Here is a 27,440-nt window from a genome sequence, read left to right as displayed (position 1 = left end):
TTGCCAAAATACACGCGAAGAGAGATTACAGGGGAATTTTATTAATTTTAAATTATACGATTCTATAGTAATATGGGAATTTTTGTTATATTTTTAATACTCTTTTTAATATTTAATATTCGAATATTCCCCGACTACTACCCTTGGACAAGTATTTCTGGACAAATTCGATTAAATTACTGTAAGTTTTTATATATAAAATGCTACATAATGGGGATAAAACGAGATGTTAAACTTATTTGATAGGAAGTAGAGACAAGAAGAAAATAATTTAGACCGAGGTTTATTATCGAGGAGAAAGTAACGGGGAAATAAGTATTATCGAGTTTGGTCAAAAACTTTTTGCCAGGGGTAGTACAAGTATCCTTTGTGTAACGTGATTTACAAGTTGCAGGTAGTCATATAACACGGTTTATGGTTTTATATAACGTGCAATATTCGTTCGCTTATTGAAGGAAGTTAAGAAACAAAGTATAACATTCATAGTAATTTTTGTAGTCTTATCCTACTTTTAATTATAATACTGTATGTATCTCAAAAAGCAAAAAATATATAATTAACACTGAACCTATCGTGTCTTAATTAACAATTTCAAAATTTTTATTAAAAATTCCCGCTTCTATATTATCGCTCTGATCACTTGTTTCCTCGACTTTTCTTCTGATATGCATAAAAAAAATTTTTTAACATTTTGTCTTTCACATTTCTTTTTATTTAAGAATTTTCTTCTATTTTTTCGTTTGTTTAATGGTAATTTTTAGTTGTAGATTGTCATCTCATAAGCAACTTTCAATTTTAATTATTATTCAACTTATGGTACACTTATAACTAGATAACTTTTTGATGTGTGCCCTAAATAATAATTGAAATAAATAAATATTTTTGTATCATATAATTACTTTCTCTAAAAGTCATTCTTGAACATAATCCTATTTCTAGTATGTCACCTGTATTTAAATACGCTATATGATGCATCGATTTACATTATTAGCATAAATACTGACAATTTTACGAATTAAATATCTTCGATAATCTCGATATCAGTTACTCACGAATAGTCATCATCGTGTCACTGAAAAATCGATCACCGAGTACCAAAGACACGTCTAAAAACTCTAAAATCCAACATTCGTATATCCCAAGCAGGGGTAGCCAGGCTCATCGTCATCCCTCAGAGAACTCATCGTCTTTCTCCATATCCAGCATCTCCCTGGAGCCATCCCCCGAGCTTTCATTACCAACGAACCCAACGATGGCAGAGGTTGCCGCGATCGAGGGAAATTAAGTCAGTAGGTAAAATCATTTACGGCTCGCGGACCGCTCTGGACCCTCGTCCCTTCCCACAAGTATCGCCCTTTGCGGATTATTATTTATTATCATCGTGGCCGTTCCTCTGGCAAGCACGCGAGCCAGCATCCAATGCTGTTCTCCCAGCATCGTTTGCGTGACAGTGTGCGTGAAAACGCGTCTGTGCAAGCGGAATGGACGCGTGTCCATCCTGATCAGCCGGGGTCCCCGTAGGTTTGGTCACCGCGTCGAAGCCATCATCAATCACGTTTTTTCGGGGTTACTTTACTATTTATAGTTTGTTCGCATGGCCGTCTATTATCTTCCGTGGACGATAATTGTTTCGAAGCCGGGCCCTTTAGGCGAAGCTGATCATTAGGCCTCGGGATTGTGTCTCACTTAATCCTGGCTTCGGAGCTAGGTGCTCGAATCGTTTCCAGGGCTCACGAGATATCTCGTGCACGGTTAATCGGTTTATTAACAGTTCACGAGCGAAACGAGATACCAACGAAACCTGTCGACAGGGCTGAATATGGTAGCGCGTTAATGAACGCTGAAGGATGGATTGGATTAACGTAAACTGACGATTTATCTTTGGACGCTGCGTTCGGGGGGAAAGGAAAGGACGAAGGGGTCCGTAGGAAAGGTGGAAAAGAAAGAGGTTTCGATTCGGTCGGTGATGAGCTAAATGGATGTCTCTGGAAGTAGCCGAGCCTACTTTCATAATTCTTCAGCTTTCCTCGGCCTTTCCTCCGCTCGCTTCCCCTCCTCGCAAATGCGCCGGGACGAAAGTGGGATTAATGAAAATACAGAAGGTGAACGGGGGCAGAAGAGACGTGCTAAATGCACGTGTATATAGCAGGAAAGAGTTTCAGCAGGGTTGATTAATCGTCGCTGGTCAGGCTTCTAGAAAGAGACGTCACTCGCAAGACTGCCTGCGTCTAGCTTCGCAGTTCGCTCTTTGTTTACCAGCTCGAAATATCTATTTCAGCCTCCTCCTTTCTTTCGTTAGAAACATCGTAAAACAGTCGCACCCCTCAAAAATTTTCCAGCCCTTCGCGGCCCCCCTCGATCATCGGGAATTTTTCATGGCTGGTTCTTCATGGAGAATCTCGTTTTCGAAACGCTTCATATGGATATAATTCTGTATTAACAGAGACAGATTTTATGCATGAGGTTCTTTAGGGCGAGCATACGTGGAGAATGATGTAAAAAATTCCTGCATATGGTTGCGGCAAGAAATACTTATTTTTAAGCTAATTATATGCGAGATAGAAGATAATAATTATTTGTATATAATTACGATAAATTAAATATTTAGAATGCAGAATATTAAAATGTATTATTTTACTGAAATAAATTATTATGGGAAATGGACGGATTTTGTTAATTGAAATATACCTATTATTTCGGGACCCCGTAATTACGCTACAGTTAGGGCACCTAAGAATAGAAATACGATCCTGCATATCCATAATTTAAAGACTTTTCTCAGATAGAAATATATGGATTTTAGCCCTTCCTGGTAAATTCTCTTTAATAAAAAATATTCAAAAATATTCCCCCCAAAATGAACCCTCTGCGCTACAACGAGTCTAACTCGTCACGAGATCTTCGTGCCAAATCCCTCTTCAATGTGTAATTTTTCATAATGAAATCGTAGTACAAGGGCTTGGTATTCCACCAACTGAGAAATAAATAATTTCCCAAACCTGTAAAAATTTCCGACGAAACTTATTTACTTTTCCGCGCGAGCTGAAGAACCTTTTGCTCGAAATAAAATTGCCCCTTGACCCTCAGAGGCGTCGTTAAAAGCCACTTATCAATTTATCCAATTTTATCAGCGTGTCTCGCGAGGCGGTATCCAGTCCGTGGGGTTGGTCTGCGATAGGCCGACGGGGTGCAGGCAAGCCGAGGGGGTCGCACACATGGCAGAGACATTGTGCGAGGTCGGGCGCAAGGGGAGCCAATATGGGTTTTGTGTGAATAGCGTTAATAGTGGGAGGGGATTGCGGCACAGATCGGAAAGCGGGTGCGTGTGTCGGGGGTGGCCTTAACTCTGAATCAAAGGGCAGCTGATAGAGGCGAGAGAGAGCTCCCCTGCGGTAGCCGAGGTTCCACGGGAGGCGCTATGCTCAGCCCTGTGGCACGAGGGTAGCTGGGCTTCTCTGTCCCCTCCACCTCCGCTGGGTACGCCTGTGTCCGCGTGGTACGGTAATAAACCGGTGAAAGTTTGCCGGGGTGCCCCTTTTTGGCACGCGTGGAACCCCCCGTGTACCGTGGACGGTCGAAATCGTCACGGGGACAGGAATCGTTTCATTTCATTGGAAGTCGGCCTGGCGAGGACCTCTGTGTGCCGTCGTCTCCCCTGGAAAAGCTGTTTCGAATGCTGCCGTAAGCACGGCAGGGAAGTCTGTTCGTTCTTCCTCGCCGGGTTACTTATTGCCACGACAGAAATTCAACGTCTCCGGTGGAAGCGTTTAGCGAAGTTGGTGCAGTGTAGTGGAATACATCACGTGACCTCCCGACGAGTTAAGGTCCTCATGAGACGTGTCCCATCGCGAGTGTTCGAGTCGGTGTTGTTGGAATATCAATCACGCGAGTAATCGCTGCATCGTGTCTTCGAGTACCGATCAGACCGCAGCCATGACCAGCTCCGCGTATTTCGCCAGCAGCGAGGCGGACTACTGGCCTTATCAGTCATCCATCGGCGATCGAGCCAACGAACAGGGTATATATCCAGATAGTGCGTATCAAACCGGCCATCAGCAGCTACACTCCAGCTCGGGTTACAGTCAGAGGCCTAGCCAGGATCACTCACCCCCTTCCAGCCTGCTGGAGACTCTGCTGCGGCATGGAAAAGAAGCGATTAGCCAAGGTTACGCGAGTGCTGCTGGAAAACCGGTCACACCGCCGAGTGCTCCGAGTATTCCGCATATTTCCTGTCAGACTCCGCCGTACACACCTACGTCCTCGACTGACAGGACGTCACCGATCGCTGGATTCCTGTCGGATACGCCGGAACGAGCGCAGGAGACCCGAAATGGGTACTTGCAGGGCTATCAGGCCTATCCTACGCAGCCGCATTCTAGTAGCTGCGTGACACCCACGATGATGACACCTAACTCACCCACCAACTACGGCGTGCAACAGGGCTACGGTAGTTACGCGAATAATAATAATAACGGGAAGCAGAGCCCCAACGAGGCTAACGAGTTCGCTGACGAGCAGGCTCAGCAGCAGGTGGACTACCCGTGGATGAAGTCATCTTACTCTAACGGTTCGTAACAAAAAATTTTCGTGTAATTTAGCAAGGATACTTAAACACGGCAGACGAACGTAGACGCTATTTTGCGTGGGAATTAATAGCATTTGCTCCCACTGAAGCGTAGAAATTTTCAGAGAATTAGCTTCAGAACTCGACGATTCTATGCAAAATTTCCTTCGTCGTCTTATTTTAATTCGTATTTGATAAGATTTACTATAAATCGATTACTAAATCGTCGGTGTATAAAATTGTTCGGTCTTTGAGGGATTAAATAGCAAATTGAATCTTCCTCTGCTCTATGCCACTCCCAAAATTTACATATTTGCAGGCGACGCGAACAGCGTTGGTCAGAAGCGGACCAGGCAGACGTACACCCGATTCCAGACCCTCGAACTCGAGAAAGAATTCCACTTTAATCGCTACCTTACCCGAAGACGTCGCATCGAAATAGCTCAGGCCCTCTGCCTGACCGAGCGTCAGATCAAGATCTGGTTCCAAAACCGTCGCATGAAGGCGAAGAAGGACGGCAAGCTCGGTTACAACGGGTTAGAAACGACCTCGGAGGACACCATCCCGGCCAGTCAGAGCGGATCACCCATCGAGGGGCATTTGGTTAGCGGGACCAGCGCCACGACGCCGATGATGCACACTGGACAGGCCGCGACGTCCTGTCAGCCGACCACGGCCATGCAAGATCACCATCGATTGCACGAGGCGTATCTGCACTATCGTCATCAGCAGCACGGAATGTACGACAGCCACGACTACTTTCAGAAACAGAATTACGGAAGCCAGGTGGCGAAGCTCGATCATCACGCTGAATCCTGAACGCTTGTAACGCTGTACATAATAATGTCCCCTTGGATCGATTGATAGACTGTGGAAGACTGGTCGGTATAATTATCTACCTAGTGGCAATTTATAATATCGTTCTCCCGATCACTCTCGACGATCATAATCAACGAGCTCCTTCTAATGGAGAGGAATGTAATACCTACGATTATCCCGCGTTACACTTAATTCAATCCTCAACAACGTTCGAACTAGTCAACGACTACCCTGCGTGCACCTCGTCGCGTGGAACGACTCTTTGCGAGGCTGCTGATCAAAGAATCACCGAGGAATCATCGAGAATTCATCCGTGAGACGTATGTGCACATCACCTAGCTAAAATAAGCTAGGCAGCTCGCGACAAAATCGAGCTCTGGATCGTGAGCGAGGAACATGATGCACGGGACAAGATCGGGCCAGCTGACCCTGCAACCACTATGATTTATGACGAAATGAGCTAAACAGTCGAGCATCCTGTGGCTCAGGTATCCCGAAAGCGCGGTCGTTCACGCCGCATTTCGCTCGGTCCTCGTCGATCGGTTAGCGTTACAACGCGCTGCACCTTCGCCACGAAGAGCAGCTCGAACGTCCTCTCGAAAATATTTTGACTCGCCCGCTAAAATTCATACGCGGTTGATTAATGACGCTGACTAGGCACTGCTCGGCCGCGCGTCGCTTCCGCTTTCGTTACGCCTTTCCGAGCGTGGTTTCAGGAACACGGAGAATCCGCAAGAGCCCGGTTCACCGACGATTTGGCACCTCCTTCGTCGCTTCGGAGGATGAAAGTCATCCACGAGGAAGCGAGTTTAACGTAGCATCGCGCGAGAAGCTCTCGTCTGAGAAGCCTCTCGTCTGAGAAGCCTTTCGTCTATGGCTGAAACAGGATTTCGGGATTGACGCATCTGCGAATAGAAATCGATAGAGACGCAAAAGACTCGGGAATTGAAAGGACAGATTTGGAGAATTACTCGTAGAGCCATGTTTGTGACAGAAATTATTCTAGAAAATAAAATAAAAGAGGACTCGACGGTTTGATAAAGAGTTGATGACCAATTGTTCGAATGGAAGACGGTTTAGAACTTGCCGATTCTTCGTTGCGAGTCGAGGCAACAACGTGGGGAGTCGAAAAGTTAAGGGATGAAGCGGAGTGGGGGCTCGCTGGGCAGCTGCGCCGTTCACACGAAACAAGATGGCCGAAAACGTTCCTCGTGCGTGCACGAGCGTCTTGCTTACGCTTCGTACTTTCCAACAATTTTCTCTTCCGTTTGATTCGCGGCTGGAATTTTCTTTGCTCAAGTTTACGTATATCGTCTGCGAATCTTCGAAGATCGTGTTCGTCCAAGTTGCATCGAACAAGGTGAAGTGCGCGTTTGAATAATCGAGAAGATCCCGCGAAAACGTAATCGCCGGTTGGAGGGCCTGTGCGAATTTGTGTTCGAGTTGCGACTTGTTTTCAACGGACTCGCGGTGGTAATTACTTAATTTATAAGCACCGTTCGCTGCTTTTCACCGTCGTGCACGTGCTCCTTCTATTGCTGCAATGACTTTTGCGTAAGTGGACTGTAAGGATGCACGCGAGTAACGCTAAATGTTCCTACTAGTTAATTAAACGATGTAAATATTGCTATTTATCCAACGACCGTGATAAAATGTCCTATGAAAAATGTGCCAACTCCTTTCATCAGAGGAGCGTTTACTTTTAATCGTAGATAATAATTATCGCATAAGTATGCTTCCTGGTTAACTTAATCTTATTTATTAAGAGTCAGAAACAATCGTAGAAAATGGTAGCTCCCTTGCGATACGGGGCAAAATTTTCCCAACTGTACCTTCAGCGAGATACACTAGTCGACTAAGAATAAGCTTTTTATACTTAATTTTATACCGAGAATAAATTATTCCAAAATGGCTGCTACTCTTCATTCGACGGATAATCACTCTGGACGATGACGAGATAAATTGAAAAACAAAAATTACCAGCCAACTACACGCACCGCGCACGTATTCCGAAACACGGCTCTGCGGAATTTTCTGACATAGCCGCGAACAAGTAGGCATTTGCATATACATAGACGTAGGCACGCAGCCGCGTGCCGTCAACGGAAGTCACTTTTGCCTGGAATTAATTCAGACCGCCAGCGAAGGCTGGATCCTCGTCAATGGGCTACCAGCGACCGCAGGAAAGCGATTGGACAAACGAGGCCGGTGAATCGCGAGTCGTGTGGTCGTTATCGGTGGATCGCGAGGCGTCGATGGCGATCGATAAAGCATTTTAATGGTGATCGCGGTTTTCCCTTATCGCGAGGATTCCTCGGGCACGCCAGATCGTCGGCCTTTAACTATACATTCCGCGTTCTTTTCTTATGCAAACGCAGCGGGATCTATGGTGGAGGAGAGACGTGCCATTTGCGAAATGGTCACGGATTCTCGACCAGAAGTGGGGAGAGGGAGAGAGAAGTAGAAAGAGGGAGAGAGAGGAAAAAGGGGGGCCGAGTGAAGGTTCGTACATGGCAGTGTATAGGTGAGGCCACATCGCGAGGAAAGAGAGAGCACAACCCTGGGACGAACGCCGGCAGCGAGAGTGAACCTTCGGTTTCTAGGGGTTGGACGAAGAGGGCGAGGGTCGATATTGTGCTTGACAGATAGTTTCCCATAGCTCCGGCAATCCATCATGGCCGGCACGCGGATACGTATTGGTTTTTCTGCAACGCGTCTTAGCTGTGAACCTCGAATTGAATATATTTTTTTCCCATCTCCGCCCTGTCCGGGTAACCCGCGCGGAATTTATCAGCCCTCTCGCGCCCCCGCCTCTTCCTAGACGAGTTTATAAGGCCTTTTTTTCACTCCCATCTCCTCCCACCGCTGTTTAAACTTTGCCAGATTTAAGACGAATCCGTTCGACTCAAGCTGCCATCGAGATTTTTCTACGGGCTATTAACTCGTTATAAGGCCTTCAAGAAGCTTTCTCCTTGTAAAAAAGTAGCTACTTAGAATATTTCCGTTGCTAATAACGTCAGATTAATTTGAATCGTTTTAAACTGAACGCTGATTATTAACCCTTTGCACTCGACGATTTTTTGACTAAAGAAGAGTAGAAATTCTAAGATTCTCTGCTATAAAATTGACGATACTTTTTTGAGCAGTAAATAAGGAATCATATAATAATCACCGCGTGCAATTATTCGATTTTGATATCTCGCATACTGTTACGTTATCTTAAATTTGGTATATCAATTAATATCGATCTTCCAGATATTTATGACACGGTGACTAGAACTCATCTCTCAAGTGCAGGGAGTTATTCTTTAGAAATTTTTCCTAATAGATACTGGGTGGTATTTTCTGATTTAAACGTCGAATGACGAATTGACAGTCTAGGTTCCGTTTTACAGTCTCGAACTCTGATAAATGATATGCAAAACGAGAAACGTTCGCGTAATAATAAGTGTAAATCCGTAAATCAAGAAAATGCTGAAAAAGATTAACGCGAAATAAATTTTAATTTAAAAAAGAAAATAAAGAAAAGACACTCGTCGGGATTTGATGTCTACGTGGTAATATATAGAAGTAAGGTTTGATAGGACCGGAGAGAGACTCGTGTTAAGGGTGCACGAAGGTTTTAGAAGCGAGATCTAATACGAATCTCGTGGTCCAGATATCCTCGATAAAGATCATTCGAACAATTTTGCTTTAAGGTTACCTCCCGTATAAACTGCCAATGATGTATAGCAGGGAGTGTCTGAAAGGTTACATTCTAACTGTCTCTATTAGCTTACAAGAAGCATCAGCCCACGAGGCCGTGGCAAACAACAAAAAGAAAAGCATCGACCTGGCAACCCTTATTTATGCAAACGCATGAAACCGTCCACGCAGGGGTTTAATATATGAGCATCGTGACAGCCGCACAACCACGACAAGATCTACATTAAACCTCTGCTTCCTAAACTTACTCGCACGAGTCATTGCGTCATTGGTCTCCGGCGTGTCGTACAACCGTCGGTGGAATTAAATTTTGAAACACAAGATCGTACAAATAATTATCGACCTTGCGGAATCGAGTAACACTCGTAAACAATGGAATTGATATATTAGACCAGAATTCGGTAACAAAATCACCAAGTGCATAACGAATTACTGCGAACTGCAATCGATTCTGCAAATAATAATTAAGTTCCATTAACAATTTTTCAAAAAATAAAGCAAATATATTCGATCGAGAAATTAACGAAATCACGTGATCGCAAAGTGATCGAAGGTGTACTATATTTCTTCAAAACGTACTATATTTTTATCGACTTCAAAAATGAATATCTAGCTATACCTATAGACCTACGTTATACTAATGGCGGAAGCCTCGATATCGCCCTGTGCGATAATTATTATAGTACTAAAATCGAATTATACACGAATCAAAATTTTACCTCATTTGCATTACATTTTTATATACAGAAATATACCTGTCTTCACCAATTTCCAAAATTATCAAAAAAGAAACGATAACAAATTACGTCTAGAACCAATGCTCAGAATATTCACGATTCAGTGAGCGTGTGATATATTAAAATGGAGGAGGATTTTTGAAATACTTTCACGTCGCTTTTTAAGCACTCGCACTCGTAATTTCATCTGCAGCCTACCAGCCGTGGTCGATTGCATTGCTACCTGCGAGCAAGAAGAAGCGCGATCCGCGATAATTCGCGGCTGCTTGGAACCCGGTATCAGCGACAATAATTACTCGCACGGACTCATTCCAGTCGGACGGGTAGCTGCATTACCGATGGGGTAACGCGGAGGGGGCAGAAATCGGCGCGCAAAGCGTCCGACATTCGCGTCGCGGAGAGAAGGGCACAACAGATACACGTGTCCTGGCGGCTCTGCTTTGCGACACGTGATTCATGGAGGTCCCGATACGTTTTTTACACCTGAGACGGCTTTATTAGAATTTCTAATGGGACGAACGACGTAAGAGAGAGACGGCGAGCGGAGAAGCGACGAGAGCGAGCGAGATGGCGGGCGAGCAGCAAAAGAGTGACACGCGGCCGCGAGGCAATGCGGATCGGACCGAAATGCTCCGACCGTGCCCGACTTCTTTCCAACTCGATCCCCCCTGATGCCTTTGGCTTTCATTACGTCAGTCTGAAATACATCGACATCCTGACGTGATGACTTCGTTATCTCTGTCTACGGCCCGTTCAAGACCGTCGTACATCAACGCGACTTTCGCCGCTGCTCCTCTGCTTCGTCGCAGACCTTCCTAATTTTGACAGAGGTGCACGTTTCGTAGTTCGTGGCCTGCGTTCGAGGCTAGTGCGGCGCGCGGGAAATACGAATTCGGGTTACGCGCTATTGGAATAAAATCGGTAGTACATCGTGATTATTGGCGAAATATTTTGAGTTTGGTTAATTGTTCCATAAGTAGAAATTTTTTTTTCAAATACGTGCAGTTTGGGAGTGAACTTTTTTGAAATGGAGTCGTATGGCTGACTATTTTATGAGATAAAATTTAGGGGAATGGAGAAGCGAAGGATTAAACTGTCAATTAAAAATTTTAACTTTGAGCATTTAACACTGGGTTTACGGGGCCCGGCAATTTGACGCGTTTCGAATTTCACGAAGAAAATTAAAGAAATCGTTTACATTTAAATAAAAATATTCCCCATGAATATTGTAAATTTTATGTAAATATATATCTGGTAGCTTCATTTATAAATTAATAATATATGATTGTATTCCTCTTTAAGTTGCCTTACAAGAAATATCCGCAAACCCAGTGTTAATATTTTCCGAGATATTAACAAACACTTTCGGTGCCACATTCTTTACCGCATACTACTAGTGTTTTCTATTACTCTTACGCTATCCGACAACAAATATCTTCTACGTAAAGAAAAAAAATTAATATTACTATTTTCGACGTGTTTATCTGTTTCTGAATAAATGCCTCCGAGAATAATTCGACCTTTGTCTTTACAAATCCCAGGAATCATAGGTATAAATAGAAAAGCGTCAGCCGAAGGAAGTACCTATGAAATCTCGTATCCCGGGAAAATGGCGCCGATTAACACCCGTTTATATCAGGCAAAGAAATCGTAATCGAGAACGGTGCAACGCGACCCGGTTCTCGCGGCGAGAACTCGTTGGAAAGCGGCCTCCGGAAGGCCGGAAACGGCCCCCGAAGTCTGCCGCGCAAGAACAAAGCGGCATCGCTGGCGCGATGACGAATCCGCAAACGTCTCGGCAATGATCGCGTTTCCAGCGACTCGACGGTGTTTTGCGGCGAGGATGAACCGTGTCTGATCCGCGATCACTTGTCAACCTCCGTCTCCCTCTCTCTTTCTCTCTCTCTCTCTCTCTCTCTCTCTCTCTTTCTCCGAACGAGTCGGTTGACGCGCGCGCGCGCGGTCGTTGAGGGCACGCCACCGCGGCGACGAGGAAAGAGAGGCCTAGGAAGGATGGTAGGTGTAGGACAAATACCGGGCTCCGAAGTGGCGAATACCGAAGAGGTGGTGGGGATGGCCGCGTACACGAACACAGCCGCGAGAGAACTTAAAGTGGAAGAGATAGCCAGTTCGGTTGGCGGTGGTGGGGCGCGGCGGCGCGCTGGTGGGGGGACGCGGAAGAAGGGGTGGGGCGGCCGGGGGCGGGCGCGCGCGACAATTCAACAGGAACGGCCGCACTTGCCACATCTGGCGAGCGAGTGCTATACTACGCGATTTTCGCTCGCTTTTCTTTTCTCTCCGAAAATCCCCCGGCTGCGAATAGTATTCCGTATATTCGCTTTACCGTGAACCTTTCTTCCCGAGCGTAGAAATAATAAGAGAGTCGGAAATCGTGGCGACGTACATCGCGACGGAGTGTCGGCGAGCAACGACTCGGATCGGGACGATGGAGGAAACGAGACAGGGGAAATGGGAAGAGTAGAATCGGTGGGAACGCGGAAAATATGGAAGGAAAGGCGAAACGGTAAAGTCGAGCGCGAAGAGTTATCCGCGAGAAGCAAGGAGAGCTCCGCCTCCTCGGCCGTCCCCTTCGCTCCGGAACCCCACCGGCACGTCGCCACCCCGCGGTGCCCCCCGTTTGACCAACTGGCTACTACGTCACACATGCTTCTGCTTGCTCGGAGCCGCCAACTCCGAAGGCTCTCCTCTCGACCGGCTCAGTCGGTTCAGTGAGTTACGAGTTGCGTCCGGGTTCGCCGTTCGTGCGATAACGGGGGCGTCAATCGGATTGCGCGATTGGGAGAGGATTCCTAACCTCGTGCACGCTTTCCTCTCTCTTTCTCCGTGTCTCTCTCTCCGTCACTCTCTCCCGGTCACCCTGTCTCCGTCCCTGTCGCTCCTTCTTCAGCCCGTCCCTCTCATTCGGCTATGGGCAACAGGTTTGAATTTATGGGACAATAAAGAGTGCGGTGCGTAGTGCGCGCGTGTTTCCCTCTCTTTCCCGCCAGCGAGAACAGCCCCGTTTCTCCCACGGACACGTTCCGGCTCCTCTGCCACCGTGAACGGAGAACAGCGCGCCGGAGACTATCAAACTCTCGTAAAACTGTCAGCCGCGGCCGGCCGGCTGACTTATGCGCGCCCCTTCTTCCGACCGCGGCTCACCACTCGTCCGCCCTTCGACGCGCGGATTCCGTGCGACTCGCGGGACCCGCGAAACGCGGCTGCAAGTGGACCGATGCCAGTGATCTGAGCGGAAACTCCGAGGCTCGATTTCGTCGCAGCGAACAGACGGCACTGGAGAACCGACGGCGGCGGCGGCGGCGGCGGCGGCAGCGGTTGCTGGATCGGAGAAACGTGGAAGATTCTTCATCGAGTGGACACGCGAGAGGAAGGCAGAGCTAGAGAGAGGTTAAACGAGACGATGAGGATCTCGCGTTACGGCTAAAACGCAGCGATAGGCGAACGACGAGCGATCGCCGAGTCGAAGACGAAGAGCGAAGGAAGATCGAAGAGCGATCGGCGATCAAGCGGAACGCGGCGGCAGCCTCTCGCGGGGAACCACCACCTCTTCTTCCTTCTTTCCACGGCACGAGGGTGTACGCGGAAGGGGGCGCGTGCGCGCGTTGCCCCCTCGCAGAGACGGCAAGCGGAAGACTACTTCTCGGTGACGTTGCGGCTAGAAGGTTGCAGAGGAGAAAACGACAGCGAGGGAGAGAGAAAGAGAAAGAGAAAGAAAAAGAGAGAGAGAGAGAGGGAGAGCGAAACGCAGAGAGATCCTCGCCCCACCATCGGTCCTCGGGGCTCCCGAATATCTCTCCATTAGCCCCCCTGACGGTGCTATCCCCTCTCTGTGACCCCTCGGATTTCCTGTCTTGCTCGCACACCCCTCTCGACGGCTCTTGTCACGTCGGGTAGCAGCCAGGCAACACCACCACACGAGCAAGCAGCAGCAGCAGCGCCAGCAGCAGCAGCACCAGCACCAGCACCACACAGACCCGACGGAGACGCAAGGAACGGGGTTGAAGAATCCTACGCCGGCGGAGAGACCAATCAAGGTTTGACGAACGACGGGGATTGGTCGAGGCGCTCCTCTGACACGCAGAGAGCGCGGGCACGTGACAAGCTACCGCACACACCGGGCCTCCGTTGGATCGTGGCGAGGCCTTCAGTACGATACCAACCACCCTCCGCGCACGCAACAGGAACGGTGAACGCCGAGCCGCGGCAATAACGCTTCACCCCCTAATGCGGTGATATCGGTACACCGGCATACCGACGATCCACACCAGCACGGACAGAGTCATCCAGCAGCAGCACAGCAGCAGCACGGTTCGGCTCTTCCGTCACACCAGCATCGCGTACAAACGTTTCGTTTCGTTCCGTTCCGTTCCGTTCCGTTCCATATCCGTTCTTCGCGAATCTTCCGTTGCATCGGTTGGTTCCGCACTTGTCGTCGTTGTCGTCGTCGTCGTCGTCGACGTGGTCGGTATCGCGATCGCGGCCACGACCGCGGCGGATCTCGTGTATATACGGTTGTTCGAGGCAAGGACAACAGCGGTGATTCGTGCGAATAAATCATCGAGGAAGAAAGAAATAAAGAAGTGCATGGGGTCTCGTCTTCAATGGGGCGACCCGATAAGCCGGCTGTTACGCGCTACTGCACGCTGCCTCGACGAGTTCTCTGTAGGTAATTGCGACTCGTGAGGTCGTAAAGAAGCAGAAGACAGTTTTATAGCCCAGGCCCACGTGGCCCTCGTAAACTCGACTCGGCTCAGGTCGGTTTAGACTCTGCCCGCCTGCCGGCACACGACTGCCTCTCCTTCTATTCGTCGCGATCCCCCTCGTTCATTATCGAATCGTTTAGGGACGTGTTTATCCGCGTGTAACGGGCCGCGATAGGTGTGAACGCGGCAAACGAACAGGAGGACGGTGAGAGCAAGGTTCATTTTTTCCCCGCCAAGTGATAGAACCTACGCACGTTCCTTTTACCCTGCAGTGTGACATGCTACCCTTCCCATTGTCATCGTCATCGTCATCGTCGTCGTCGTCGTCGTCCTCGTTCCTGTCCTCGTCGTCGTCGTCGTCGTCGTCGTCGTGAGCGATCAACGCGACCAGCGATGACAGGATCCCCCATTTAACGACAGTGCGCGTACCTTGGCCGCCACGCGGAGACCAGATCTGAGATCAACGGTGGTGTTGTTCGTCGTGAAAATCGAGCCATACGCACGTGTGGAACGATCGGTAAAGTGACGTTGACGACGGGTGCACTCGCGTGAACCATGAGTTCCTATCAGTTCGTCAATTCGTTGGCATCGTGCTACGCGGGCCAGCAGGCGCAACAGCAGCCACGAGCCACGGCCAATTCACCTGGAGAACCGATGCAGGCGGCATCGCCCGCGGGTGGTGACTATTACAACCCGAACGCAGCCGCGACCAGCTACCCGGCACCGTGTTACTCTCCTCAGCAACACTATCCTCAGCATCCGTACGCCACCCCTGCGTCCGGCATGCAGCACACGGCACCCACGGGTATGATAGACTACACGCAGTTGCAGCCGCAGCCGCGACTCAGCGCGACCACCACCTCGCAGCAGCATAGTATGCACCAGCAGTCGCAGCACCATCCGCAGCAGCATCATCCTCAGCAGCAGCTCCATCAGGACCCGACGACGCCGCTTCTCCAAGCCGCGTCCGCGCCATCCGCACCGTCCACCTCGAGCTGCAAGTACGCCGACTCGACGTCCTCCACCAGCGTCGCGTCGCCTCAGGATCTGACCACGTCCACCTCGAGGAACAGTCCGACCCCTCTGGTGGCACCAGGCACCAGCAAGGCCGCGTCCGGTCTCACCTCGCCGCCAGGAAGCTCGTCGAGGTCGTCGGTCGCAGCATCCGCTGCCTCTCCAGCCAGCGGAAGTTCCAGACCCGTGGCAGAGGGAAGCTCCACGTTGACCACCGCGTCATCCGCCTCCTCGCCTGCATCCTCCACCTCCAGCACCTCCAGCACCGGCAACAACACGTCGAACAAGACCAACCCCACCGGCAACGAACCGCCGAAGATCTACTCGTGGATGAAGAGGGTGCACATCGGACAGAGTAAGTCCCTTTTTCTTTTTCCTCTTCTTCTTCTTCTTCTTCTTCTTCTTCTTCTTCTTCTTCTTCGCCGCCCGATCGCCTCGCTCGCGTTTAATTGCGGGTTCGCCCATGGTCGGTAGGCGAGCTGGGCCAAATTGCCGCGAGAATTGGTCCCAAAGAGAGCGGGTTGTCCGACTGGAAGGCACGCACACCGGTGCTCCTCGAGTCGTTAGGAAATTATTGCAAAACAGACCGTCCGAGTATCACAAAGAAACTCCAACCAGTCCCGCTTCCCTCTATTCAGGTTCTCCTAGATAGCCCAGTCTCGATCCCACTCGAAGCACGATCCCGTTGCTCGCGCGTTACCGACTCAAATAAAACCACGCTATCGCGAATCATCTCGGGGTCATCTCCGAGCGTCTCCCCGGGACCTCTCTATGGTCCTCGAATTTTCGCCGCCAACGTCGCGAACACGTGTTCCCCGGGCCGCAAACGCCGGAAGAAAGTTCGAATTTCGAAGCGTCCTCGGCTTCTCGAGTTTCCCAAAAACGCGAGGTCATAGGCGACCGCAGTGGACAGGGGAAAGAGACGCGGAGGAACCGCGCGAAAACGGGGACTCGGGTGGGCCGTAAATCGCGCGTCGGCCCGGGCCCCATCGGCGATAAGTCATAATGGAAACGCGCGATGGAAACCTCGCGGCTGAGTAAAAGTAAGGAGCCGGTGATTTGTAGATCGGCTCGGCGGAAATTTGTGCCAGTGTGTCATAACAGGAATGCGGGTTCGCGGGCCCCGCCGCGTGATTATTTCACGACGGCCGCCACCTTAAACCGCCGTTAAATCACGGCTGAAATATATCAGCCGGGCGATTATAAATTTCGATACTCGTCGGTGATAGCGGTTCTCGTTCCTATATCGCGTTACTCGATGTTGCAGACGGGAAAACGACGAAGAGGAATCGTTCCCCGACGGATTTTTAACTATTTCTTTCACCCTCGTCGCCATTTAATCCCTCTTCTTCGTGCTCGATAATCGGTTGGTCGCTGGAATCGTTCCGACGACTCGAGGTGCGTGTTGCTCGCGGAGAACGAGTTGCCCCGGCGAAAGAATTTATCGGGGGGCAATTTGGGGCAATTCGCGAGCGCAGGGTGCAGTCTCTAAACGTTTCGCGTTATCGCGGAATCGCGGACGCGTAAGGACGAGCAAGAATAGCGCGAAATAATCGATAGGACAGCTCCGGCTGTTCGAAAATAGGTGAAAATTGCTCGACTATCGTGTCAGGAGCGAAGGCGGAATAAGTAGAAGCCAAGGAAAGCCGAGGAACAGGTTGAGGTTAGACCGAGACGGATAGACGATGGGGATTAAGTTGGATATCGATAAGGGGGATAATAAACGAGAAACGCGGTAAACGTTGACGAGAGGGGCTACCATTAACGAGTAGCTATTCCTTACTTTCTATCGGCTGGATCGCGTCAAACTTCGATACTCGATGCGAGGAACTGGTGGTGCCTGGTCTGTCGATAAGCTATCGAGGATTTGGGATTCGCGGGAAAATTCTGCCTACTGGGATTATAAATGAGAGACAGTCTAGCTGGACTATGTCGACGACAAGATTCTCAGCAGAAGGAACGAGGTGTTTTCCTCTCAGCTAAGGGCGAATGAGACCCTTCTTATAAAAGATCAGGAAAGTCGACTCGCGACGGCCACGGGCACCCTGGTAGCCCCACGATTCGTCAACTCCCTCGACCATCTCCGGAAATACGCAAAACACCAGCAGACTATCGAAGAAACTACGCGTGAACAGAAAGGAAAGTAGCCGAGTACCGTCGCGAATGTCCACTCTCTCACGGCCAATTGTCACCTCGCGAGGAGGCATCTACCTCTGCAAGGGGCCTGTGCGAAACGGCGATTACGTAAACGCGCCGGCAAGTGGCTGCCGACACACATCGGTGGCAGTGGTTTGCGAAATCGGGCGGCAGATTGTACGACGGATAAGCGGCGCGGGCTATAAAAATACGGAAACGAGAGGAGACAAATAGAGTGCGTCGGCTGGGCACGGATGGGCCGCCAAGGGGGTTGGGAGCCGTTGCAAGGGTAAAGAAAGAGCCGAGAGCCACGGAGGGGGCCCGGTCGAGGCCAGGACAAGAGTAATTCAGCGGAGTCCAAGAGGCTGGATCCACCTGCCCCCGTGGTTCAAAGGAGATAAGACAGCGAGCGCTGGTCGCGTTCACATTAGTCGCCCCGCGTGATTTACTGCGTGGCCAGTATGATTCAGTCAGCGGGGAATTTGACGAAGAATTAATGGTATTATGATATCGTGTGTAACTCTATGTATGTGCGCCCGGGCCATAAATCAGGCTGCATTGTGAGGCGCGGGGGGCCCTTTCCTTCGTCTCTCTTCCTCGCTCTCTTTCCCGCTCCTCTCTCTCTCTTTCTCTCTAGGCTCTCTGTCTCGCCGCCACCCCGTGTGTGTTTCTTTCTCCGTTTCCATGCCCCGGTCCCTCCATCCTTCCCTCTCTGTTCTCTCTCCGCGTCCGGCCTCTCACGAACGAAGGCCGGAGCCCATTCGACGGGCCTCCCAAACGGGATACGAAAACCAAAGCTCCTTTCTTTCCCTACGCGTTTCTGGTTTCCTCTGACGGAGGTCCGACACTCCAACAGGGGGTTAGAGTTACCGTCACGGATTTCCCGGCCAAATTGCATCTGCAATTTCGAATTTCTCCCGGCCAAACGGCACAAGCTTCCTCGCTCCGATGCACCGCGAACCTACGTACGTGCTCCCTGTTATTCCTTCGGTACCGCCAGAGGTTTCACACGCGACTCGGTTCGAGGTAATACGCGAAAAGCTAGGTTTACACGTGGAGCCTTGATCGCGTTGAAAGAGCTGGTGTCCGCGGCTGCCACGGGACCCCAAAGACTAGAATTACGGTACACGCGACGCACGGCGAACGGTACCGCCGATGGAGAGCCGAATTCTTCCACCACGCACCAGAAGACGTCTCTCGAGCGAGAGCCTGGCCTCGCATTAATTGCGCCAGGATAGAGGTAATAACTGGTCCGTTCGCGGAATTGCGAATAAACGACAGACGAACTGGACGACGGTAAATCACGAAAAGTCGCACGAGCGTCCCGCCGTCAAAGGGTGAATCGTCCCCGAGATAATTACGCTAGGTGAGCTCTGACCTGGCCGTGTCTTCCGTAAATGATCCTCGCAAGCAAAGGATCAGCGTTCCCTCTTTCTCGTCGCTTCCACTCGTTCTCTGACGAGAGACGTCCAGGGTCGAGGACTTTGAATTCTTTGAAACTAGAATTCGCGACAAGGTCGCAACGTGGCAGAATTTTTCTACGGGTATATAGAGATGACGATAATGACGATTGTTAACGTACGAACGACTGTCTTTGGATGTGATTCGAGGCGAAACTGAGCTCTCGCGAAGCTCTTGTATAATCCGATGTGATAATCATAATCCTAATCACTGGTGATTTGGAAAACTCCAGACCTCGCACCAAATTCGTGTTAATACGCGATTCCTTGCTATTGTACGAAGACACGCGTCGAAAGAGCGTGCAAGGAGTCCTTCCGCGTATTCACGGCGGCAAGGGTTGGTTCGCGGAACCAGTTCTGGCGTTAACCCTCTGTAACTGGAACTCCGTTTTGCATAGGCAAAGAGAATTATGGCTGAGGAAGCTAGTAGTGAAACGACGCGAGTGTCTTTCTCTGAAAGAGACACAAGTAAGAGAAAAAGGAAGGAAAGGAAGAAGGAAACGGTACATAACATTCTATGAATTGCTCAGTCTTCACGAATACCTACATATAGGTAATATTTAACTGTTGTCTGAGAACCGATGTCCATATTTTTAACGCAAGATAGTAGTAATTTTCTTTTAACTCTTTGCGGCGCAGGATTTCAGATAATAAATTTTTAATATTTAACAGTTGTCTGGGAACCGATGTCGATATTTTTAATGCAAGATAGTAGTAATTTTCTCTTAACTCTTTGTGATACAGGATTTCGGATAATAACAGACCCATGTTGCATAGATGTCTTATTGCGTTTTAAGTGAAACAAAATTGGTATATTTTTACTAATAAAGGAATCATTATGTAAAAACATAAAACCAGGAAAAAATGATTGTCGCGATAGACCTTCAGCTTGCAACAATCGATGAACCTGTACTGGCATGTCGAATGTTGCCAACACACGCGAATACGTTTATAATATTTGTTGAAGGTATTACCAACTGCTTCACGTAAATAAGACGAAATATAAAGCTATGCGACCAAAAATGTCCATGTCCACCATGCATTACGGTGCATCAAAAAGATTGAAGACTTTCAATCCCACTGTGCCCCAAAGAGTTAAATGGGAAATAGATTGTGGCATAATGTATTGATCATATAGCCTGCAATTTTCAGCCATCTTGTAATAGGTTAGGAACTAAGACGATATAATAATTTGTTTGAGTATCTGGAAGAGTGTCGATTATTCTATTACTAAATTTATTACAATTATATACTCGTGTATATATATTCTATATACACACGATTATCTCGAATTAAATATTCCGCGCCATTTTTTCTCTGATCTCCCCAGTCAAACAGAATTTTTCACTCTTTGTCACCAATTCTCATATTAAATTTGGGAATTTATGGCTATTATCCTGACAAGCGAATCACTTGCTATAAGAGTACAACGATAAGACATGTGCCCGTGATTATGGAAGTGGTCAAAGTCACTTATATTTTTCTGAAATATTCAAAGCCTCGGCCTTCATAATACGTCATAAATTATAAAATTAATTGCGATAAAGCTACAAATTCAATTATTCACTGTTTTGTAGAAAATAAATATATTTTATCGTAATATAAATAAATGCAACACGAAATAAATAATAAAATCGTTCCTCTTAAGTCTATGACTTAGACCACTTTCATAATTGTAGGCACATATGTATCTTCAATTATAAATAAATCGTGCACAGATAGAATGCAATAATACCAATGTCGATACATCTTTATCTCGACGATTTCTGGGTCCTAGCCATTTCCAGGTCCCAAATAAAAATATCGATACGAGAACCAACCTTCACTTTACCCACAAAACTCAGCGTTTCGCGCAAGATCCTAACCCAACCGAAAGAATCAGCTTCGCGAACATCAGCCGTCACCAAATTGCAAAAACAAACGCAGCGAGTTGCAGCATCGACGCCGAAATAGATCGAACTCGGCGCGCTTCGATCGGCAGCAGCATCGCAATGGCGTCGAAGCTCGTGGGGACGCGGAACCAACGCGGAATTGGAAAACAGCTCGAGAGAACGGACAAGAAAATAGACACGCGGCGTGGATGAGGAAATAATTGATTCGTGGAGGAACGCGTTCGGCAACGCTCTCGAGCCTCAGCGTCGCGACGCTTTCGAGCCCCCTCTCGCAACGCAAACGTTCGAGCGAGCTTTGGAGAAATAAACGCGCCGCGAATCCGACGTTTCCGCGTTGGAGCGGAACGGGGATTATCATGGAGCACCGAGAATATCCGTTCCAGCGCGAGGATCTCGAAAGTGGCGTCGTTCCGGATAATAATAGACCCCGAACGCGTGTTTTGGCTGCGTTCAGTTCGATGCTAGAGGGTTATCAGTCGGCGAGGACGTCGGGACGTCGGAGGATCGAGAGCGTGGGCAAAGATTCGAGATCCGAAACTCGAAAATTGATGGCTCGTTCGCGCGATATCTTTCCCGGGCATAATGAAATTCGGTATTAAAGCACGGTGGTTATACCGCGCGGCCGTGATCCGAAGAAAGTACCCGGCAGGTAATTTGCTGCAACGGACCCTTTTTCCGTGGAGTGGCCCGGTCAGAGATGACATCGTTCGATAAAGCTGCGTGGAGAATTGTTTTTATATATTTTCCTCGTTCTTTTTTCCGGCGGGTACGCGTCGTCGGGTAAAAAATGGACGAATTAAAAGTTGGGAGATGCCGAGATAATTAGTATACCGAGAAAATGATGCACGAGATTAAAGCTCCCCTTGCCCGTGCCCCTGGCTCGTTCGGCGCATAATTATCTTGCACGAGAACAGCGCAATTCTCGATATCCTTTCCATTATACGTGACCGGAATTTATTCCAAATTATGTATCTCGATCGTGCCTTAAATCGTTACAAGTTTCGTTACGCGACGCGGAGCACCTCCTGCGGGCAGCGCCCCCGTTGCTTCGGGGAACAAAGCTAGAAGGACCGGGGCAATCTGGTCGATTATTCTCGAACATCACTGGGACACAGTCTCGTTAACTCGTTCAATTTCTCGCACTTCTGTAAGACTGTAAAAGCCTGTCCACGGTGGTGGAGAAGATCGATCAAACGCAGGACACGAGAGTCACGATTAACGCGGGATCTAGGCCCCATTTCGCGATCTCGTCGACGAAAAATCGGCGAGACGAGTGGAGGGTAGCCCGCGTTAATGTCCACGAAGCACGCAGGTCGAGGAACCACAAGATAACGATCGCGAGACCCACCGGGGTTCTACCGATCTCTCGCGTCGACGGACCGGTTGGAACGAGCGAAAACGGATCGGAAACGGATCAGAAACGGATTGGAAACGGATCGACCGACGGTGGTCGATCGCGGTGTATTCGGAATCGGCCATAAGTTAAACGCGACGGTAATCGGCCGGTTATCGGACGATCGCGCGATTATTTTACCCTGCGGCCTAACGATTCGGCGAGAAGTTGCCAGGCGGAAGGTGGCCTCGCGTAATTACAGGCCGATCGCTCTCTCTCGTAAATAAGCACTCCGCGAACCTTTTCTCTGTACTGTCCCGACGGTAATCGCGAGTCGCGAGATCGCGTGTAATCGGTTTGTTCGAACGCTTAGGCTCGTTCCGCGCGATACGAGCGCGAGGGACCTTGGCGTCCTGGGCCCAACTCGCTGGACACGTTTGTATAATTGCCAGCCGAGGCTAATTGGAAAGTAGCTGCGGCGGGAGGTGTTGAAAGTTTCATAGATCGAAGTTTCGCGTGAAAAAGCCGCGCGTAGATCTCGCTAGGGTAATTATAGGGAAAACGCGACGCGCGGATAGGCGGTGGCTCTATGGACGCAGACCGAGCACACCGATGGCTAGGTGTTGATCCACGAGTCGAGATATTTATTTAATCATTTCGAGAAACAGACGTGAATTACTAATGAAAGCGTGAAAGTTTTGGTCGGAAGGATAAAGTGAAACTATTTTTGATAAAATCGTCAGATCGAGTTTGTAGCTTCCTCGTAGTTCGTTTTTCTAGGAAAACTTTACTCCAACTTTTACACGTTGTACCTTTATTTAGACTTGTACGCTTTTGCGGCTCTAAAACACCTGGAGAGTCGTTAAATCCATAAACCAAGTAACTAGGAATTATTTACAAGAATTATTTAGGGTCACCGATCCATGAAGCATAGCTTCTGATGAACGTGCATTTTTCTACGATCTTTTAATTTATAATATATTCGCGACATACGCGACTTAGGCCACTGTCGCTGTAATAGGCACAACTGCGAGTTCTCGAGATATTCCGCAGAAAATATGCGAAAATTGGCTACCGTGTGATCGTCTGGAAACATGGTAAACAGCCCGAGAGCTGTGATTTTTCAATCACAGATACTCCGTAAGAAAAGATCAATCGAATCGAGGTAATAATAGAGATATTAACTGGAGATGGAAGTAATTTTCGTTGCACTTAACTCAATTTCTACTCGAGAGAAGAGTCTCCTCGAAGAAGCTTCGGAAATAGACTTCATTTTCACGCATATGGCTCGCGAAGACTCGAATAACGGGACAGTCCAGCGATGATGTAGTGGACGTCGGTGACGCTGACCTTTTCTCTCGAATTTTTCGAAAATAATCCACGCGGTTTGATGTCCGAACGTCAAACTGGTCGCGAGGATCGATTAATATGCATTAGGAACGCCACGGATCGAAATCGCCATTTTTCCTTGCCCCATCTAGGCTACCTCGACGAGTCCTCGACATACTCGAGGTGGACATCCAGACATCTCGTTGCATGGAACGGTATCGATGTATCGATACGGAACGAGGCTCATCCGGGTCTGTTTACTGCCAAGATAGTCCGACCGGATGCTTTGACAGCTTTTTAATATCTCGGTGGCTCTCTCTGTTTACTTTTTCGCGATTAATCAGTGGAACGAGGTTTCCGCGACGCAAGGTAGGAACAAATAGTTTAAAAATTCACCACCGTTCATCGTTTTTGATCAATTTTATAATTAAACATGGCGATGACAGGTCATCATCGAAGATGAAGGCACGTTCCGTAATTTCCATGAAATATTCATAAAATATCCATAGGTTTCGCGTTACTGTTACAACGTCGCTTAATCGCAAATCCTTCAAGGTTGTAGGCTGAATCGCCTGTACGTGACTCTGGCTAGGCATCCCGTGTCCTTCGAGACCGCTGTCCGCCATCGTAGCACCGCACCCATAATCACGGGTCAATCATACCGCGGTAAATAAAGAGCCCGGACAAAAGGACCGCGATGGAAGGTAGCCAGGGTCCATGGAGGCTATCGGTAGCAGCTAAAATGGCTCTTCGCGGGAACAACCACCGATTGCTCTCTCCCTTCCAACCGCTACGTCCCGATCGCCTTAACGTGTTGGTTCTGGTGATAATCGGTTGCGATTCGAGTGGTTGGAAGTCGTTACGGGCCGCGGAAAGGGTGGTGGCGATTCGAGCTAAGGATAACGAGCGGATAATACGAGAAGCTATTACGAGTCGGTTCATCGGGGGCATATTTGTTTGGTCGATTGCAATAAATAGCTGAAGCATTTTACGATTGATCGCCGTTCGAGCTGCGCCTGGTTTGGGTCAAGGTGGAGCAACGGAGGAGTAGTCGAGCTTATTCCCTAATCTCAGGGTTAACCTATCGGTGTGTGTTTGCGTAATGGATGTCGGATGTTAGTTACGGCGTTTGGCAGAATTTTCGTTTCCGATTGACACTTTGACTGCCACGTTGGTCATATATGACCAGCCACGGTTTCTCCTGTCACGTTACGGTGGTCATTGGTGACTATCGTGCTTGAACTACTTTCAACTGTAAAAACTGAACGAAAATTGACAGCTAGTAGATTGTCAATCGTTACCAAGGCATCACCAGTGGTCACCCGTGACTGCAAATAAGATGAACGTTTCTTTGGGTAAGAATGGTGTCTTATACCATCAATTTATTATTATTTTGTCATTATATGCTTTGGATAATAAAAATACTCGCGTGACAGCCTGAGCGAAACATATGATTTCGGCGTGGCAGTCAAAGAGTTAATACCTTTTACCGACGGATGGAATCATTAGACTGGAGTCACTAGGTCTTCTATGCCGTTGTTAGCAGTTTGTAATTGAGAGAAGAGCGTTGGTTGCCATTTAGCAAAATTATTTAAGATTATTGGTTAATAATTAGTGGATATTAATTGACATATTGGGCACAGGAAAGTAATACGTAATTAATAATAGGAGGAATCGAAAATAATGTTTTCCGTTACTTAACACTAACCCTACCATAACTTACCCATCATCTTAACCACTCGTCTTCGCCATTTTGTTCCCCATATACCTAATCAATTTTTCGATGTTTCCCGTTATTCCATTTTTAAAAGTTTTAACTCGTTTACATCCACCAGTCGTTTCGTTGCACTCTAAAAGCTTTACATCGTTGACATGTAAATAATAACGACAAAAGTCCAGTTTCAACGAGTAACAGAATTAAATTGACATCGTTGTACAATTTTGTTGTACATTAATAACGACAAAAGTCCAGTTTCAACGAGTAACAGAATTAAATTGACATCGTTGTACAATTTTTCTCCCCGTTAATTAATACAGAAAAGGGTAAAATTCGCGAGATTAACCCTTTCGCCTCGTTTGACGAACCGAGTTACTCGTGTCGTTTCGAGACTATGGCAGTGCAAAAAGATGTCATCTTCCCTGCACTTGCCAGACTGTTTTGAGCCGTTCCACGCAAAAACAGGCTTCTTGCTCTACAATTCGTATGACAGTTTAACCCTCTGTAACCCGTGTTAACAGGATCCTCCTTAAAATCATTCTTCCAAATATTCCAATTTCCTGATGGCATGAAAGTAAGAAAGAAAAGGAATCTTGCCTGAGATCTGCTGCACAACTTTACGTCATCACAGTGGTGCTTGTAACAGAGGGAATATTACCTCTCCTCGACAGTAAAACTTAGCGTGCAACATAAACTGTACATAGCGAATATTGCACCTTTACATCGGTAAAGGCGGCTTTTCACGGTTCGCGATTCCGCGAACATAACCTAATACTCTGAAACCTACTTCTGCTTTCGCAACTTCGATCACCGCTATTCACAATCGCGTTCCAAGCAGATAGTAAAAATATTCCGCAACTTTCAGTCGATTTTGTCTGAGATAATTCGACCTCTAGAAGATTAAAGATAGACGCGAGATGCTGATTTCTTGGCAAACGAATAATTCCAATTTCCCAAGTAAAATATCGAACCCCGAGACGATTAAACCCATCCATCCGCTCCCATCGCGTCCACATTTTGGGACCACGTCGACCTCGAATCGGATCCAAATTGAATCCGAACTCTACCTGGCTCGATCGCCTTTACCCATCTTCTCTAAATGCGAAATTAACAACTTGGAAGAAGGCAAAGAGACACGGTCTCGCGTTGGAAGGATCCTCGAGACGGTGTCGGCCACGCATGATGATGAGAGCGCGCAGACGTTCGCGCGCATCCACGATTACCATGGCTAACAGGCGAAACTAACACGGGAACGCTAGACTGGAACTGGTTTTCCCAGTCGCGTCGCATATTTCATTTTAGTAACAACAAAAATTCTTTTCATTAGTATGCATTAATCAATCAGCATGCATGAGCAATACGCTGTCAAATATACAGCTAGTTCCGTGTTAACGTTACACGCAGCCGCGTCCCGTCATTTTTCCACGGCAGATCGAACTTCGCACACGACCGGTTAACAATACTTAATTTACCCGCAGGATTGCTACTTCACGAGCTTTTTATCGGCCGGGAACATGGCGGACGTTTAACGGTCGCGTTCCCAGTCGAATGGGTTCTAGACGCTGAATAGAGACGTTCCCGAACCGTCTTCGACTTTCTAGAACGTCGTTTGTCTAAGAACAGACTATTTCAGAGAAGTTAATGGTACATTGATTTCATTTTTCTGCCCTTCCACGAATCCTACAGGCACGTGACTTTCTCTCGAGTGAGTTCAGTCTTTAAAAATCGGATGGGACAGCTCTGTTGCGTTTCATCGTACGTCGCATTTCCGGTTTAATAGTAATTTTGCAAGATCAGACGAAATAAAGAAGGTGTTGGTAAATTGATTTTATTTTTCTGCCATTTTACGAATCCTAGAGGCACGTGACTTTCTCTCGAGTGAGTTCAGTTTTTAAAAATCGGATGGAGCAGCTGCGTCGCCTTTAATCGTATGTCCAATTTTCGATTTGACAGTGGAAATAATTTTGCAGAATCAGGCGAAATAATATCAGAATTTTTATTTGCGGAATT

General features: G+C 48.0%; 2 protein-coding genes across 2 annotated transcripts in view; both read left to right on the top strand.

Moving 5' to 3' along the window:
* Positions 1-3,933: 3,933 nt before the first annotated feature.
* On the top strand, positions 3,934-5,383 carry LOC108546142 (homeobox protein Hox-A6). The gene is made up of 2 exons (XM_017898083.1): positions 3,934-4,567; positions 4,884-5,383. The coding sequence occupies exons 1-2, from the start codon at positions 3,934-3,936 to the stop codon at positions 5,381-5,383; spliced, it is 1,134 nt and encodes a 377-aa protein (XP_017753572.1).
* Positions 5,384-14,960: 9,577 nt separating this feature from the next.
* Positions 14,961-27,440, top strand: part of LOC108546147 (Sex combs reduced) — a 53,077-nt gene continuing 40,597 nt past the window's right edge. Inside the window, exon 1 of the mRNA XM_017898086.1 lies at positions 14,961-15,918. Within this exon, the coding sequence (XP_017753575.1) occupies positions 15,105-15,918 (814 nt within the window). The 5' untranslated portion in view covers positions 14,961-15,104. The remainder of the gene's footprint in view (positions 15,919-27,440) is intronic.

Source organism: Eufriesea mexicana, unplaced genomic scaffold (genome assembly GCF_001483705.2).
Source record: "Eufriesea mexicana isolate 0111107269 unplaced genomic scaffold, ASM148370v2 scaffold611, whole genome shotgun sequence".
Taxonomy (NCBI): Eukaryota; Metazoa; Arthropoda; class Insecta; order Hymenoptera; family Apidae; genus Eufriesea; species Eufriesea mexicana.
This window is presented reverse-complemented; position numbering and strand designations above follow the sequence as displayed.